Below are 18,866 nucleotides of genomic sequence, written 5' to 3' on the forward strand. Positions count from 1 at the left end.
ACTCGGGCGACGCCGCGCTCGGTTAACGTCGGCTCTTTTCGGCTCTTTCCGACACGCTCCGTCCCCTCTGTCCCCTTTGCTCTCGGGCGACTCTGCCTTCGGGAAACATCGGCTGCCTCCGCCGAGCCCAACGCCCTTCAGTTCCTCCCTTCGGCAAACATCGGCTCGTTCCGTAACTCCCCTCCCTCTTTCCTCCTCCTCCTCCCATCGGCTGGCCCGCCTCGCCCGCCGCTCCCGAGCGCTACCTGTCTTCGGAAAACATCGGTTATTTCCGTAGAGATGTTGTCACGCTCCGCGCCACGTTCGGAAGCGCTCGGCTATTTCCGTCACCCCTCAGCCGGGCGGCTCCCAGGCGCTGCCGGCCGGAGCAGCCGTTGGCCGGGCGCGGGCGGCTGATTGGCCGAGGGCAGCGCTCGCCGGGCCGGGCCGAGCCGTGAGGGAGCCGGGCCGAGCCGTGAGGGAGCCGACAGGGCGGGAACGCCAGGCAGGTGGGGGCAATAGGGGGAATTGCGAGAGTAAACGGCGGGGCGGGGGTGAGCGGCGCCCAGCCGCCAGATAGGAAAGGGAAGGTCTCCTCTTACCTACCCCCTCCTCCCCTTCCGCCCAGGGACTTGATGTATAGGCAGGAGCCATTTTGTGTGCGGCTTGTCTTCTGCGAGGAAGCGCTCGGCGGTGAAGAGGCTGTTAAAATGTCCCTGGGGAGGCGGCGGCCGCGCAGGTCGGGCCCGGCCCCTGCGGCGGCGCCGGTTTATTTCGCGGCTCCCCCTGAGGAAACTCCGCCAGGCCGCCCCGGCCGCTGAGGGAGCTGAGGCGCTGGCGGCAGAACGGCCCGGGCGGGGTGAAACGGCCGCCGGGGGTGGGTTGTGGGGGTGTGAGGGGCGCTAACGGCCGCCAACGGTCGCCTCCGGCCGTCAGGCAGCTCCTCCGCGCCTCGGTAAAATTTTCGTCGGCAACAGCGCCAGGGCGGTGTGGTTCAGGTGGCCCCGGGGCTCTCTGAAGTGGGTGCCAGGTGCTCGGTTTGCCAGGAGGTTCCTCTTCATCAGAGGCAGAGTGCATGCTGCTGCTGGTGATCACTGCTGAGCCGCCTCCTGAGAAAGGGTCATTTGGTTATTTCTGACCAAACCCTCGAAATCTGAGGTACAAAGCATCCTATATTGAGATGTTGTAAAATATAATAGAATTTCTCGATACCGGAGTTGGGCACTGCTGTGGGGGTATCATAGGAGAGACCAGCTTTCAGTAAAGGTATAGTGTAGGTGCCAAATATTGTCCTGCCCCCTTCCTGCAAAGGGAAGAGATGTGGCACAACTCAGAACTAGCTTTTTAACCTTAAGCAAAGCGTCTTTCCCTGTGGCTCAGTCTGTGATAGCATAGCATTATTCATTATAACTCTCTTACAGAATTTTTCTTTACATTTTCTATTTGGTTTTGTGTTTTTTTTTTTTTTTAAACAGTGCAGAAGGCTGTTGCTGAGAGGCAACTTCAGGGAGCAGTGACAGAGCTCAGGGAGGATGACTCAGCAGGGAGCTGTTCTTCAGGGTTATAATAACGAGCTGGTGAAATGCATTGAAGACTTGTGTATGCAGAAAGAAGAGCTGAACAAACAAATCCAGCAAGCAGAAGAGGAAAAAAATAAACTCCAGCATGAAATCCAAGTCCTGAATGAACAATTGGAGTGTGTATGTGAAAACCTGGCCCAAAAGGTAGCTTCGCGGAATGAGCTTGATAAAATTCTTGCTGAAACTGAAGCTGCTTACATGAAGATACTGGATAGTTCTAGAACTTTGCTTAACGTCTTGAAGAAGGAAGTGGGAAGCTTAAAGCATATGCCAGAACTGAAAACTAATGTAACGTGAAACGGTCAAATGTTTGGACTCCACAGTGCTAAAATTCCACTAGGTGAGAAATGTGGTTAGCCACAGAACCTTGCACCGACAGTATAAGCAGAGAGGGATTTTCTTCCAACCTTTCTGTATGTTTTATTACTATTTTTAAATGCACTAGAAAATAGATGAAATAAAGTTGCTGTTTAAAAAAATCTAATTACTTAAACACTACAAAACTATATTGCAGATAGGTAGTTGAGGCAGATGTGAGGCTGTCAATTTTGATATGCTGATGCTTCAAGGCTTTTCTGAAGATGGGGGGGGAAAAATCGCGTTTTATTGGTTGGCTTTGGATGGCTACCAGTGAATTCCTGTTTGAAAACTAGTGGATGCAAGCAATCAGATACTGCTTCTTTTCACTTTACAAATGCTTAGGCTTTACTGTTAGGGACCAAATAGAAATTAACTATGTAGCCTCCTCTAGGAGTTTGGAGTTCTGCTTGATGCATGCAATGCATGCACAAAGACAGCCCCTGTTTACAATCGTCACTTGTCTGGAATAATGGAGTGGTAAGGTGACTCGTTCACATGTCTTTTGAAGCTATACTCAAAACCCCTTGCTTAGAAAGGAGGCATACTATGGTGAAAGATAGATTTTGGTGCAAGTGCGTGCCTCCTGCCTGCAGGGCACTGCTCTGCAGGCAGCTACACCATGTAAGCTTGGACCGACTAATCCACTTATGCATAAGGAAAAGGTTTCTGTATTTCACTGGTGTCTAGAAGTCCTGAAAAAGCTACCGTGGTTCAATCAGAAATCCAAAGAGTTTAAATACATGGCCAAAGAAGATAATCTGAACTAAAAGCCAAAAATGGAATTTCTAGAAACCTTTTTAGTGCCCTTTAGCTCTATACTAATCTATTAAATAATTGTAATAAGATTGCAAAGAATAGTGAACAACCTGGAATTAAGAGAAATAAATACAAATGAAAGATGAAAGTAGGAGATGAGATTAGAGGTAGTTTGCAGCTGTCAGATATTCTTACAGGTGATGCTAAAGTAGAACATAGTTTAGAAATCAGGGAGGAGGTAACAGCATGGCAGAAACCTGAATTTAATCCCATTTTCTATTTCTAGTAGTTACTAAACCTTTGTGTATGTGTACGTACGCATGCATTTTGTCCTGCTCATTCATGTTTTACAGCAGTAACATCTGATAGCCAAATCTTCATTCTATACCAATTAGCTAAATTGAAAGAAGTGCAATTATAATCTCCCTACTTGATAACTGTGTCTCTCAGGTGCAAGTATAAAGAGTATATAGATGTGAATAGTTTCAGTAATAGCTCTTCAGCAATAGCATGAAACAAATTTTATGTTCTTCTGATTGTGAAACTACATCAGGGTGTAGTGTGACGGAGCTAATTAACAATTTACTTGTATAGCATTTCTGCTGACTTCCCTCGAGTAATACTGAGGTGATAAAATTTGATAATCTATGGGGCACTGCTATCATTGCAATACTGCAGCATTCAGGACCACCTTATTTATATTGAAGTGAAACACAAAAATGTTGCTATTTTTTAGTAGCAAAAACGTAATTTATTTGACTGGATGTTTCTTGGCATTTTCTCTTCCATTAATCTGGTGGTAGTAACTAATATACATCAAAATAGGACGAGTCAGGAAAAGGTATTAACTGAAGAGCAATGACTTTTTTTACAGTTGCATATGTAAACTGCTGCTTCTTTTATCTAAAAGGAAACTTGAAATTCTCTGGAAAAAAAAAGTATCATAGAAAGGTCATTTATAGAGAACAGTACAGTTAATGTCTTGTATTTGCCTTGGACAACAATTACAGGTTTGTTTGCCTTAGAATAATCATAAATAATGCCTCTTCTTGCTCTGCTTCAGCTGTTAAGTTTTAAGAGAAGCCTTCTAAGTTTTTGAAGCAGTCTATTTCATGACCATTATTACATCTAAGTGTAGCTATTGCAGTGTCAAAACTGAAATACTGGAGATGTTTGAATTTTTTAAGTTACAAAACTAAGGGAAAATATAACTGTTGGCTAGTATCTACACACACTAGGGCTTCCCAACTTTCAAATAAAAAGTTGAAAAGTTGTTAAAGTTCCATTCAGTGATCCCAGTCCATACAATTTCTGTTTAAATTCAGATTCAGGAATGACAAGCAATAATACCATATCTCTAGGCCTTGCCTATTTGTAGAATAACTCCCAAGTGTGGCAGTCATTGTGAAGTAAGTGCACCTGCAGAGTTGTTACTCAATAATAGCTGTTGCCATTCTATTCTGTGTTAACCCTGATTAATTTACCATGTCCTTTTACTGAAGTGGTAAACCTTTTTCACTTTTTTTTTTTTTTCAGGTAGTATAAATCTTGACATAAATAGCTTTTCTTAAACAGCTTCAGTCTGTTTAGAATAAAAGATATGCAAACTAAATTAATACATAGTATTGCTAGAAAAGAAGTGGTAATTTGCAGATTACAGCAGCTCTGTAGAGCTGGTCTGCAATGGAAAGTTTGCATGAAGTAAGGCAGGTTATAAACTTAAAGCATTGTACTTATTCCTGACTTAATTTTTGTATTGATTTTATATGACTCTCTGGGTTAGATCCAGTAATTTACTTGAGTGCTTACAATCTAGGAGCCTTAATGACAAAAGTTCATGTTACAGAATTGTAGTACCAATCTGAAGTGCTGTGTTGGGTGTCTTGTAGTTTATTTGGTATGTGAGGAGACACAGGTTTTAAAACTCCTACCTGTGCTTGATTCAAAGCTCCAGTGAAATGCATCTTGAGTACTGCTCTGATTTCCTGAACTTGTGTAGTAGCACCTCACCTGGTTTGTAAGTAACAGGAAGAGAGATGATGATTCCCAGTTTTTATAGGAATACTTCTTAAATATGTGCCTAGTGTGTACAACTCTCACAATCAAAAGGTTTTTCAAAACATTGGAGCGTTGACTCTACCAAGTAAACTAAGTTTATTATGTATGATGGAGTTTGGTGGTTGCCAAAGAAACTGCTTGTGAGTGGTATGTTTAATTTTCTGCGTAGAGGTGGTGACACGAACCACTAGGTGAAGTCCCGTATACAAGCAGTCACTTACAATCCATCACTGTCTCTGCAGAGATGCTTATCCTGCAGTTCAGGTACCTTGCCACACGTGCTTTCTGCTAATCACCTTACAGGAGTGGATATGAGTAAATTGGGATGGGTCCTAATTTTTGGGGTGGAGAGCAACACAAACTGACATGCTCAGCTACACAGTGGGCAGTTCCATCGGCATCTGAGCCTTCCGTTTGCTGGGGAAGGGTAGCACCAGGCTCACGCAGGATGCCTTGCCGTTGTTTCCTCCCCTGGTAGCTCTCCTGTAAATATTAATTGGTGAACTGCTTGCATTTTATAAAGAACCCTAAGCCCTGTCAATGTATTAGATGCACGCTGTGTATATGTCAGATTGACCTTGGAGAATTTAGGCAGAGGGATGGCAATTTTTTTGGTGTTTAACTTGGTGAATACAAGAGATTTGTTTCCTTGGATTAGAAGGTCTTCAGGCTGGGAAGACTAGGCATCTTCAAACACCCGAAGAATTGTCTGTTCAAACAACAACGCAAGCTATAATCTAAACCTGGATGATTTGGTCTTGGGTTGCAATTTCAGAATTAAGTATCTCAGTTCTGTCTAGGTCTTGTGGTATAGGTGTGACACTACAAATGGATTAAGCTAAACTGGAACAAAGTACTCAATTCTGAAATAAGACATTCAGAAGATTGTTAGCAAAAGGATCAAATGTCTACAGTTAATTCATCATGTGGACGGGTCCTGCGCAGAAGACCAGTATCATCTCCTTAGATGATTTTGTGTGTTAGGAGAAATTTGAGTGAGAAGTTGTGAGGAGTTTTTTTTGTTGTTTGGTTGGTTTTTTTATTCTCTACTGGGTAAAGGATAGATTGGCCTTCGGTTTAGTTTATGCACTAGTTGCTTTGTCACCCACAGTTGTGTTACCGGGCGGTGGGAGTCAACTGGGTAAAGGATAGATTGGCCTTTGGTTTAGTTTATGCACTAGTTGCTTTGTCACCCACAGTTGTGTTACCGGGCGGTGGGAGTCAAGCACTGTGGCCACTTCTCAAATGACTGGGTTTTTTTGTTGTTTTGTTTGTTTTTTAAACAGGGAATGAGTCTTTTTTGGAGTTTTTTTTGCCTATTACTGCTTTATAAATGTGTCTTTGATTTTGGTTGCCCCAGAGTAGTCCTTGATTGTTGTCTTCCTCGATTGATTTTCAGATGAAGTTTTGTTTAATATCTAGCTGTAAAAAAAACCAGATGTGTGCAGGTGATACAACTGACATGTTAGCTATTAATAAAACGTTATGGAGAGGTTTGGTCTTGCAGAAAAGGGAGCTATATATTATTTGGTCATTCATAGATTTAGTTTATGGGATTTGTGTGAAAAGTGGTTCAGTGTTGTAGTTTAATTTCACAAAAATACCATGTTAGAAGATATGGGGCTAGTAAAACGCTTTAATTTTGTAGTGGTTTCAAAAGTAGTTTCACAAGATCTCGTGGGGTGGAACCATCTGCATTTTTTGTCTGTTTGTGCGAGACTCGACTATGCTGCAGTAACCACTATGGTAAATTAGAAATTCTAGTATGAACTTGGATATCTTATTTAGCAGCAGCATTGCAAATGATGGTGTCAAATCTTTGCGTTCTGACTGTAGCTAGCTTGTGGCTTGCTACATCATTCAAAGTTGGTGATGTTTGTACTGATGCTTAATTTGAACATCATAAGTGGGAAAATGTTACTCATGGAATAGAGTTTGTTGGTATCGGAGGAAAATAGGCACCTGTAGACAGAGATTGTGTTCAAGAAAAGACATTTGAGAGAAGTCAGTCTCCCTCTGGAGGTGGGATTGATTGTGAGTCTGCTGACTGCGATGGGAGCTTTGGTTTTGTTCACACCTCACTTCAAGGCATATTAAGTGGGGTGGGATGTTGCCCTCTGCTTACCACCACTCGTGTTTCATAGAATGTATGTACTTGGCTCTGAAGGACTTTTAACAGTGTTGAGTGTTCTCATTTATTGTCTTTTCAGAATCAGACATGCAGCTTCCTGCAGCGACCAGCCTAAATCTAGAAGACAGAAGTGTTAGGTAGAGACTGTAAAACAAAATAAGAGTCTGAACAATTTTTAACACTTAATTTTAAACATTTTTCAAAGTATGACACCGAATAGAGTGATCATGGAGCATTTTAAAGTTAAGTCTTCATAGGTTCTCATTCTCCAGTGAGAGCTCTTGTGAGAAGCTTTCCATTGATATGTGGTAGATGGGAACACTTTTAAAAAAATTATTTCCAACATAGGCCTTCCCAGATCTATGATTTAAATTTTTTTAAAATCACTTCATTGATTTAGTTGAACATAGTTTAAAAAATAGCAGATCTCTTTCCTAAATGCTTTCAAATCTCCCTATCTGTATTCGGAATTACATCAAATCATCATTTGTAGTATTCTCTCGTTGTTGTTACATGGTTATTAAGAATTTGATACCACTTGGACACCCATTCTGATCAGGCATGTCTCTCAACTTCAGAGACAAAATCCTTTTTGTGTTCTGCAAGCTTTACCTTTTTTTGAACCCTCTCTTTCTTTATACAGTAAGAACACTTTGAGTTGAAAATCAGCATAAGAGTTACTGATGCATTTTTAAAATATAATTGGTATTCAAGGCTGAATCATATTCTGACAGAAGTTTGGAAACAAAAACCTAACTAGTAGTAATTCTTCATATGCTTATGCAGTTGTTCAGAAACAGAAATCCTGCTGGAGATTTGTGCTGCTTACTGTCCGCTAGTAGGTGGGGTTACTTGCTGTAATGGACAAACCCAAGGTAAAGAAATTCATTCAATGTTGGTGCTTCCTCAAGAATTGTTGCCAGTGTGAAGGGAACGGATACTTCATCCCAGGGTGGGGGGCAAAAGAGCTGCCTTTTCAGCAGAGACCAGCCACCTGTGGAAAGAGAGGAGCACCTTTGTTAGCCTGGCTCATGGTGAAGGGTTGTGAGACGATTCAAACCAAGTGGCCATAATGGTCATAGTTTACTGTTGCAAGGTCCACTGAAGCAAACTGGAAACAAGAAAACCCAGTCCATGCTCTTCGTCACAAGGAATTTGATACCTGATCACAACTGGGTTATCTCTAAATGCAGGAGCTCAGGTACAGCTGGAAGCAGTACAGCTGTGGCAGTACCATGCTCAGCAAGGGTTAATTTGCCCTGCTAAAATGCAATTGCCCATGTGGACACAGTTACAAAATCTTGTGCTTTCAGGAGTCACTGGACTTGCTGGAAAAATGTAACCTGTTTCTGTTCTTGAAACTTGGGGGATTCTGTCTTATAGAGATGTGCAACATTAGATATGACTCCGTGAGAAGGGTATTTGTTTAAAATCCTATTCCTTTAGGGGCTTTTCTCCAAAGCCTGAAGTGTTCTTGTTTTAGATTCAAGTTGTTCAAGTTCAAAAATCTGTGGCCAAAGGAGAACATACGGATGCTCAAGTTCCACTGAAGCCCGCAAGCCAGTAAGTGGTTTGTAGTCACTGTGTAGTACACCAAGTTCTTGGTCAAATGCTGTCTAATCCTTCAGTTGAGTTACAAGTTTTGTGGCTCCTTTTAGCAGTTTAAATGATTTGCAACAAGCATTGCTTGTTCAATTTGGAATGTACTTTCGGTTTTTTGTTTGTTTGTTTTTTAATGAAGTTTTCCATTGAGGCCTCCTGTGGCACTCTGCCATACGCGCTCGTGTTGTGCATGGGAATGTGTGGGTTTTCTTTGGGAATGTCAGAAAGAAACTACCTGTACAGCAGCAATTTAAGTGAAACAAGATTTGGGGTTATGCCATGCTGTTTATTTTAAAAGTCTTTAAAAATGCTGAGTATATACATACTTATATTTATATGGGACATATAAACAAGTGCTTCCAATCAACAGATCACAAAGTACCTTACAGAGGATGTTAATATCTTTATCCCCCTTGATAGACAGTGACACTCAATAGTAATCTGCCCCAAATCAGGGACAGGTCTGGGAATGGTGGCTTTGCTTTTTTAGCCTCAACTGAATTCTCTGATTTGGGCTGCTTCCAAGGGATTCACATCCTGTTTGGCTTTTGACATAAACCAACTGGATTATGCATTTTCAACCTGCATGTTGGGGGAAGGGAAAGAAAGAACTGAGTAGATGCATGTTTTCTGCTATTACTCACTTTACAATGGCATGCAGCATCATGACAATGTTTAAAAGTATTACTTATTTCTCCGTGGATACACCCTTCATTGTGAAGTATCCCAGCTCTGGAGCAGCTATTCTTACTTTCCAGACCTGCCCTCTCCAAGCTCCTACTCACACGTATTTGGGAGCTGACCATAGGAGGCAGGTCACAGGAACAGAAAGAAATTTTAATGATAGTTGCTAATTAATTATCTCTTACAAGCCTAACCTTGTTCAGATAGCTTGTCTTCACAGATTGTGGTGTTTTGTCTCTTTCATCAGGCTTCTTACTGCCTTATGCTGACCTGTGTAAGACCACCAGGTATTTGTACCAACAGCCTTTAAGGGTTTTCTAGATATTGAGGCTCCTTGGTGTTTAAACGCAGTGGAGTGCCTGAATTCTAGTCCATGTGGAATGGTATATAAACCACACAACAGCATTCTGACCACATGTAACAGCAACAGGCTGTGTGCAACCATATTCCACCAGACCTCATTTTGGGTTAAAGGAATTGAAGTACCATGGCAGGTCAGGAACTGGAGAGATACAGAGAGATAGGACTCTTCTGTAGGGAAAAGAAGCTGGCTGTATGAATTCCGATTAAAAACGACCTTGATCTAGGACAGGTGACACGTGACAGCAGTATTCTTTTATTTCATGTATCACAATAAATATACACCTATATAAAGTATAAATATACTGAACATTTTAATAAGTTTAGAACGCTCTTGGTAGAAACCTGTGTAATATTTCAGTACTGTCTGCCATTAGAGAGGATAGTTTAAATAGCCTGGTCATTAACAACTTGCTTTAGTTTGTGTCCTTGCTGCTTTCAGTAGCCCCTCCAGTCTTGCTACTACTTAAACCCTCATTTGTAGCCCTATCCTCCTCTCCCTGTGCAACAGCTTTTGTTGTCCCTATTTCCCAGCCCCTTGCTTACCACGTTTTTAGTTATCCCAAGCTGCTAACCTGGAACATGCTGCTCTTCTGCCATGTGATGGGTCAGAGATACTTCAATATCTTCATGTTGTCCAGACATGTTTTGGCACCCTTGGAAAAATTGTTTGAAAAGATAAACAGATTTCATTCAGATTGATAGTGCCACAAAAGTTATGGTTGGGTGGGGTAAGGATACGATATAGTAGAGACAACAACAGACACCTGATCTGAGAGGAGTTTCATCCTATGAAAACCACATCCTAAAAAGACTTCTAGGCTGAAGTAATGGATAGATGGAATGTGATGTTCCTGATATGCTGTGGAGATGAAAGAATAGAAGTTTATTATGTTTGTCAGTGGGAATATCTTTGTCCCAGCAAACGCAGACTTTGTTTACAGCCTTCTGCAAATAAAGAAGGTCTAAATGGAATGCTGTAACTTAATTAGTATTAAGGCATGAGTTTGTTCCAGAAATGATTGCACTGTGTTTGAGAAAAGACTATGTTTTGATATTAAAAAGAGGAAAAAGGAGTATAATGCTAGAGCTTACAGATTAGTGATCTCATTGAGGAAGCCTCATAGGTCAGCTATGTAGTTCTTCAAAGCTCTGAATACGACCTATATTGCAAAACAGTAAACACGTGCTAAGGTAGAGTGGAACATGCTCACAATAAGGCTACTTGTAAAAAGCTATGTCATGCCATCGTACGTATTCAGCAATTTTCTTTGTAATCCTGCTCTATTTTACAAACTAATATATTCCCCAGTAAGGTGCTAGAGATAAATGTTCCAGATGCCTTCATCTGCGGGGAGAAAGGAGAAGCAATTAAAGGCCTGCATGCTGTGAGATCTCTGGGTACTAACAGTGTCTGCACAGACTTCTACAGCATTTTAAGGAACAATTGGTTTTCCTGCTGTCTGGGGTGACTGAATGCAAAAGTAGTTTTTGAAAGAGGACAGTAGCTCAATTATTTTCACACTGGCTAAAATCCTGCTGGTTTGCATAAAGGTTTCTATTTTTATTTACTGATAGCAGTGTCTTGGTGACAACTGGCTCTTCCAGACAAGATAAGTTCTATTTTCTGTTATTAGAATGCATCATTTCAGCTGTGACAAAGAAAGGGCAGACTTCTGATAATGTAGTGAAAGAACCTGGAGCAGAGCAGTGTCTGGTACTGGCCTCCATCAAAGAGGAGGAAAATCACAAAAGCGTAAGATTGCTGGCCTTGCTCTGAATTGAACAGGGTTGCTTGCAAAAGTAGCAAGTGAGAGGACTTGTTTCTTTTTTCTTTTTTTTATTCACTCCCTCCTACATCATTATTGCACCGTGTAGGGAAAGAATTTTCTTTCTCCTTAGAGGTGTGAATAATAATAAATGGAATAATTTGCTCCAAGAAAAGCCAATGCCACATGGAAGGCAGCTAAGGCTGCCCTATGGGAGCTCTATTTTTTTTCCTTCAGAAAAAAAATTTTCATCATGTAAATTCTAAAAGCCAGCAGCCATTTAAGGGGAAGGAGAAATAACAAAATGCTGTGTTCACTTGTCTTTTGTGGACTAATTATTCTTCTAGTAGCTGCACTCCTGTGTGCAGTTTCTTGGTGGCAAGTACTGCCTGCCCAAAACATGGGGGTTTGGCCTGTTCAGTTTAACATACATTTTTTTATTTTAGATGAGGTTAATAAAGCAGTGCACTTATTGGGGCTTATATAAGTATGAAATTTGTTTGTAATTGTTAGTTAAAAGTCCTTTTCACTGGCTTAGTATGCCAGGTATTATTGCACCATGTAGTATTATTACACTGATGTACCTAGAGGGAAGCTTGGTTCTTGGATGTTAAGATGACCCTTTTACCTTAGATTGTGCCTGCATGTTTTAGTTTTGGGTGTTGGTGAAGTCAGCAGCGACCAAACGCAGCGAGGTGTAACGTGATTTCTGGGGACTTAGATTAAATCTTCCCATATTTCTTTGCATGAACATTTTTGGTTTAAGTAACTTCTGCATTTGGTTGTTTGATGGGAAAGCACGGCCAATTATATCAGAGAGATATCAAAAGTCATTTGTTTTGGCTAACACTACATTTCCTGGATAGTCTCATCCAGGAGCAATGTTAAATGTGGTACGTGTTCAGAGCCTGGACTCGCAGAGCACAGAACAGCCTGCATTTCTCAAATCCATCATTCCCACCACACAGGAACAAGCCAGTTGGTTTTGCAAGGACCAGGGGACAAGAGACCGTCCTGTGGGTGCTGGTAGAGAGCAGGGGGTTTAGTAACTGAAGGCAATACATGCTGTACAACGTATTCAAATGTATGCAAGTACATCACACTGAGGCAGGCAGAAGGACTTGGGCATCTCTTCTCTGCTTCTGCTCTGCAGGAGGTGTAAATAGAAGTTACTGCGTGTGTGTGTGTGCATGTGCTGCTCGAGCTACTTGGTGCTACCGTCGCTGCGTTGGGATTCTGTTCCATTGGGAAGTTGGGATTTCATTTGTAGTTAAAATCAGCTCATGGTCACGAGCAAGGCCCCAAAACTCAACCGAAGTCAGTAGTTGTGCAGTGCAACTGGGTTTCAAAGTGTTGAGTTTCCACATCTGTCATTTCTGATTCTAGTGCTGTGTCTGTGTGGTAGCAAAGAGGGGAACAAAATGAATTTTAAAACTCTGGAATGAGTTTTAAGATAATAAACGAGTGCTCGAGAGGCTTTTATACCACAAGGCTTACTGAAAATTGGTGGGGTTTGTGCTTGGCTTGTTATTGCTCTGGATTTTAGGATTCAGGATTCTCAAAGGCCTGGCTCTTGAAATCAAGGTATTTTCTTTGTTCTCCCCCCTTCTTCCCCCCCCCCCAACTTTGAAGTTTTATTTATGATCCTTATAAATAAAAGGTTGAAAACACAAAAGTAAACATGAAAGGCTGAGAAATAAAAGGCAGATATAAATAATTCTATATCTTTTTCATGACTTAACACAGCAGTCCCGTGCTTTGTGCTCGGCCTGATGCATGTCTGTTTGAATGCTGGGAACTGGTCACGGGCAAAGTCCTATTGAAAATTTCACCCTGTGTTATACTCCAATCAAAGAAGATGCAATTACCATGGCTTTAAGAAAAGGCAGCCTTGTAAGACTTGGAAGTCCTTTAAGAAAAGGCAGCAGTTGTAGATGCTGTAGCAGACATTCTGCTTTCTTTACATGAATATTTAAATTCCTCTCTTCCTACCTCTAGCAACTTCACCCAGCTTTCTGCAGTCGCTGTGTGTTACCGACGTGTCAGGGCAGCTCCTTCCAGTCCAGCCTCAACCTGATCTGCAGGTGTTTGGAGCAAGGGCTGGTTTGGAGGCTGAGCTCCGGAGCTGGAAGCCCCGTGGGACAGCAGGGAAAGGGAAGGCTGATGGCTCCTGGGAGAGAACGCATCCAGCAGTGGTACGTGGCCCCTCTTCTGCCAGAGCAAACATCAGCTTAGCATGCTGCTTCCCAAAATTGGGAATGTTAGAGGAACAAGCAATGGCAAAGCAGGGGCAGTTTGGGGCTGAGAAAAGGTCATGGAGATCTCCTAACGTCACAATATATTCAGCCCATGGAAATGAATACAGGAAAGGGAAATGGCAAAATGAGCCAAGAGAAGGGTTTTCTGACATTTACAGAGCTTTCTTTGGAGTCTGAAGGGCCTGAAGTCCAGCTGGAGACTGAAGATGGGATTTAGAAATGGAATGATTTATCAAACTGGAGCTAAAGATAGATGTAAGTATGCTGTATAAAGGGCAGGAGGAAGATGTTTTAGTAAAAGTGCCACTGAAAAAGAGAGGATAAACTGCTGAGAACATCCAGAGAGATCAAGAGAAATTTTCCTGAGAGGAGAATGTCCCAAGAACTGTCAAAATTGTCTCATTTTTAAATTTGTTTTATTAAAAATATATAAATACAGTATCTGACATCAAGAATAATTTATCACAATACAAATAAAATAATTAAATCCTTAGTAAAATGAAGATTAATTTTGATGCCGTTCCGCAACTATTCTTAACAAACGTTTTTAATTTGACGCAAACAATAGCAAGGAGGCTTTGGGGGTGTCGTAATACGGGATCTAGACCTGAATGATTAGTTTCAGTCATCACAGCGAGGGGACAGTAAAGAGGGAACATGACAAAAATATAGAAAACAATGAGTAGGACTGCACATAATTTTGCTCTTGTATTTCTGTAATAAATCTCATGGTTGTCTGTGGTTTGCTTAAAGCTTCAGCTCCCAGATTCGTGTAGTAAATAAGGATCTAAGATTTCATCACAGAGAAACAAATTTCTAGTTCTTACGATTGCAAGAAGACTTAAACTAATACAGAGCAAGAGAAGGAACTGAGACACATCTTTTAAGAGACGAGTTTGTATGAGTTTTCATTCAAAAACTAAAATCTACCTTCTTACTCTAAAAAAAAAGGCATAAAGCTGAGAGTGGATCCCTGCTGTTGGGGCTCAGGTGGGTATTTGTAGCGTGAGAGTTTCTCAGGCCGACGCTGCGAAGCCTCATCTCCCGTCCTTTTCTCTCCTCGGCAACATTCTCTTAGAGCCTTGAAAACAGCTTTCCTCTGCCCTCTGTCTTACTTGCTTTTTCCTTCAGCGGAGCTGACGAGCCCAGCGTCTGATTTCAGTTCTGATCTGGAACAGCTCCAGGGGCGTGCACCAAGCCATCTCCTGACAGAGTCAGGACTATTGTTCTCCCTGCCCGCGTCCCTCCCGCAGCAGCAGCCAGCATTGTTCCTTTTTATGTGCTTCCCTCTCGCTGCAAACCAGCGGGGCTCGCGGCAGAGGGACGCAGCTCTCCTCATTAGAGTAATTAGGCTGATTTATGAGAGGGCGACAGAGTGAAGGAGAGCTCCTTCTGCAGCGTTCACCGCTGGAGGCTGGGCCACCACACTGGCTCCTCTCCCACCCCCAGGCAGGCTGCAGGGCCCCCAGCTCTCCCACCTTTCCATCTCAGATACCCGCAAAAAAGGCTTTTTTCCTTCACAGGGTGTTCTTCACAAGTTGTATGTTCTAAGGTAATACTGAAGGTCTAATTAAAATAATAAGGGAAAAATCACATTGGACCCTTCCATAGCATTAACTAAGTGGAAAGCTTGGCTCATAAACTGCTCCTCAAGCAAGTTCACTGTGTCACTGAAATAGCAAGAGCTGGTGCAGCTTCGTTCCTCTCCTGCTCTGTGGAAGTTTTCCATTACTTTTAGGCAAGGCTTATGTATGAGGAGTTACGGCATTTCCTTCTTCCTGGGAAAATGTTATGAGTATCCTTTGTCATCCCATTTCCTTGGTATCTTTATGGCAAAATACAGCGTGTACCTGGAAAGTTCTCCTGCGCACTGGAAGATCCATTTGAAATGCACATAGACATATTTAAAAACACATTTAAGCTTTTGAAAATGTGTTCTACAAGAAAACAGCGATGCCACAAAACACCATTGGCAATTCTGCCTGTTGTGTTTCTGCCTGGCATCAAATCCAACACCAAACTTGCAAAAGCTGCCAGCTGCTTCCACTTCCCCGTGCGCTGACTGTGGCCACCTTTAGGAAAGAAACCGTGCCCGTGGCTTGTCTTTGCTGACGGGATGGCATTCCGAGTGCCTGAAAGGTGACTAAATCATTTTGGGAATCGCCCCCCTGGTCTGTAAGAATATTTTTTTGTTTGGGAGCGGATTGATGGTGCCAGAGTTTCAAGAGGAGTTACTCCTACGCGATAGCCCTCCACCTTGGAGACTCCATGAAAAGCCTCAATGAACCTGAAGAGCTCCCGGCGTAACCGAGCCAGAGAAGGGAAAGCAATCAAGGAATGAAGTCTATATTGCAAACTAATATGATACATCTTATTGCATTTGTAATTGCCTGTAACAAAATGCCTCATACCAGCCACAGGAAAAAAAAAGTCAGCATCCAACGTTTTCTGCCACCTTCACATGGTCCCAGATGCTCTCAAGAACATGTTCTCGGCTGGAACGTTTGCCTCTGTCTTTTGCATGGAGGGAAAAGCAGTGCAAGCCCCAGTTTCACCCGCCCCATTCCCTGACACAAAGCCTCAGAGTGCTTTTGGCTTAGCAGGTTGGCAATTCTGACTGGGGCAAAGTTGATCCATGTGGAAATCCACCCTCTTCTGACAAAGTTGCATTCCAGAAAGTGAGGGAGTGGTTTTGTCAGGCGGTCAGGCGGGAGGGAGGTGGGGAGGGTCACCCCGAGACTTGGCCACTGCGCCTGGTTACTCTGTGTTCACCAGAAACCAGAATGCATCTAAAAACCTACCCAAACCACAATTTTATTGTTCAGAAGCCAGTGTTTCAATGGGTAAATACACGACCTGACTTTTTCTGCCTCCAGACATGGTGATTTCACCACTGGACACGGAGCGTTCCTGAAGGAAGAGCTCAGTGTTAGTGCTGTTGTGTGCAAGGGCCACCCGTGGGGCAGAGCCACAGCTGTGAACTGGAGCCATGGTTGAGACGTTCGGCAGCGTGCCTCTCTCCGAAACAATCGTCCTGGACTTGCTTTCCCTCTCTCTTCTCAAAACTGCTGCCTTGGGGAGGTAAAGAATTACCATGGCCATAAAGCGTAATGAAGATCAGCTGTGGGAAGGGAAAGGCCTCGCTCGGATGTCAGAGGGGTCTTAAACCACCAGCCCTGACCTTCATTTTACCTGGGAAACACAGGCTCTCGCGGGGCAACATTCCAGTGAATGTGTGTTTGGGCTGGTTTTGTCTCAGTGGTGCTGATGGGGGCTCCCGGATGATGAGCCCGGGATGAGGAATCACATCTGCATTCCAGAGACATTTTTCTGCACTGAACTCAGCAGTGACAGTGCCCGGCTCTGTCGTCCCCCCGGCCCCCGCGCCGCCTGCCGGGGCTCGCCTCTGCGTTTGCATCACTGCTCAGCCAAATAACTCCACATCTTCTGCATTCTCATAGCCCACTTGTCTGGATTTGGGAGAAAAAAATGAGATAACAGCTCTTCAAGAGGATTTTCGCTGCCACGGGAGCAGCTGATGTTTGGATGAGCTCTCAATCATTCAAAGGCCGAGCGTTACAAGAAAAAACAGACGTATTAAATCTTTGCAGTCAAATATAAACCCACAGCATCACGGTGCCACATCCTCCCTTGTGCTGCCTCCCTTTTTAACATTTCACAGGGTAATGTTTGGCTGGGGAGTCCCCACACCTCAAAAAACTGTAGTTTGAAATCTATTTCTAAACTTATCTTTGTAATGGACCCAAACTGCACCCTGAACTTTGAGGGAATTCAGCTCCACGTTTCCATCTGTATTTCATGGCTCAATTCCAGCCATCATTTAAAACAAAGATGCTCTACTGCTGTCAGCTGAAGCCAAGCACCGTGTTCCCCTGCCTTCTCAGAGGAGACACTGGATTAGAGCAAATATTCATCTCCATCATCTCAGAATTATGTTCTGAATTCTTTTTAAGTAACTGTGAAACACTTCGATGAAGAAGCGTATTTTCTAAATTCTACCTTAGGTTTTACATGCACGGCAAGGACTGGCAGTGCTTAGCAGGTACCATGGAAAGAACAGATTGTCAGCAAAGCCTGGAGAGTTTTCCGTTCTGAAGAAACCTCTCACCGAGACAGCAGCTATTTGTAAAACACACTTCTCGTGTGATAATCAGAAAAATATAATCTGTCATAAAAGTCACAACTCCTTCACAGTTTCCCCTCTCAGCTTCCCCTGTGAACAGCTGTCAATATGTGTATGAAGCTCACTTCAAAAAAACCCCACCAAGAGAGGTTTGGTGTCTGATGCAAAACAAACTGATCTTTTAAATGGAGCTTTTTCAGGTGGAAAACCCTTTGGAGTTAATTGGATGGGAGTATTTAGGTTATTTTTCATCACTGCAACATGTTGTTTTGCAACACAAAATATGTCCATTTACAGTAAATAGAGAGATGTCTGCAATAAATTAACTTCAGAGCTTAGGAAACACAGATGGTATTTCTTGCACTTTCCCAAAGGGCTACATTTGCTCTGGAAAAAGCAAAGATTTTAGCTATTCTGTTATTTTTAGGAGTTTGTTCATCCCCATCATTTCTACTTCAGTAAGAAGAGATAAAATCTGATTTACAGTTTATCTGCAATCAAGCAAGGAGATGAAACAATGTACTTTGTCACTTGCAATATGTTGCTGCTGCCTCCAGCATTTTATTTTTAAAAAAGCACGTTTGTAAAAGAAATCGTGAGGATTATGTGCTCTGAAAGGCAAGTCTTACCATTCCGTGGACTCTGGATGGCAAAAAATATGCCTCGGTGGTGTGACATAATAACGGACACCGTAACGGACAGCCTGGCGCTGGAGCCCCGTCCTCCCGGAGCCCCTTCTGCGGGGCAGCCCGTGCCGGCGCCTCGCCCGTGCGGCCGCCAGGGGGCGCGATGCTCCCGCCGAGCTCCGGCCGGGCCCGGGGGGGATCCCGCTGTGGGCGCTGCTGCTGCTCGGGCTCCTCCTTGGAAACCTCACCCCCCACCGGCAGGGTTCTCACAAGCAGCAGGGCCTTTACAGTATCTCATCTCTCCTCTCCTCTCCCTTCTTCTCCCTTCTTCTCCCTTCTTTTCTTTTCCCTTCTTCTTTTCCCTTTTCCTCCTTTCCTTTCCTTTCCTTTCCTTTCCTTTCCTTTCCTTTCCTTTCCTTTCCTTTCCTTTCCTTTCCTTTCCTTTCCTTTCCTTTCCTTTCCTTTCCTTTCCTTTCCTTTCCTTTCCTTTCCTTTCCTTTCCTTTCCTTTCCTTTCCTTTCCTTTCCTTTCCTTTCCTTTCCTTTCCTTTCCTTTCCTT

At 43.0% G+C, this 18,866-nt stretch overlaps 1 protein-coding gene across 8 annotated transcripts; it reads left to right on the forward strand.

Annotated features, from left to right (window-relative positions):
* The first annotated feature begins 32 nt into the window (after window positions 1-32).
* Window positions 33-18,627, forward strand: LOC106889695 (Sjoegren syndrome nuclear autoantigen 1 homolog). 8 transcript variants are annotated; one of them, XR_001412383.1, is made up of 4 exons: window positions 305-488; window positions 1,455-1,899; window positions 13,278-13,474; window positions 13,696-18,627. XR_001412383.1 is itself a non-coding variant. In XM_014944937.1 (3 exons), exon 2 carries the CDS (start codon window positions 1,512-1,514, stop codon window positions 1,854-1,856), a length of 345 nt encoding a protein of 114 aa, XP_014800423.1. In that variant the 5' UTR covers window positions 33-488; window positions 1,460-1,511; the 3' UTR covers window positions 1,857-1,899; window positions 13,278-18,627. The 8 variants fall into 8 exon arrangements, 7 of the variants coding, with proteins under 7 accessions (XP_014800423.1, XP_014800420.1, XP_014800417.1 ...); XM_014944937.1 differs by having other exon boundaries at window positions 33-488; window positions 1,460-1,899; window positions 13,278-18,627; XM_014944934.1 differs by having other exon boundaries at window positions 250-484; window positions 13,278-18,627.
* Window positions 18,628-18,866: the final 239 nt, after the last annotated feature.

The sequence above is a fragment of the Calidris pugnax genome, unplaced genomic scaffold (genome assembly GCF_001431845.1).
Source record: "Calidris pugnax isolate Ruff unplaced genomic scaffold, ASM143184v1 scaffold54, whole genome shotgun sequence".
Classification (NCBI taxonomy): Eukaryota; Metazoa; Chordata; class Aves; order Charadriiformes; family Scolopacidae; genus Calidris; species Calidris pugnax.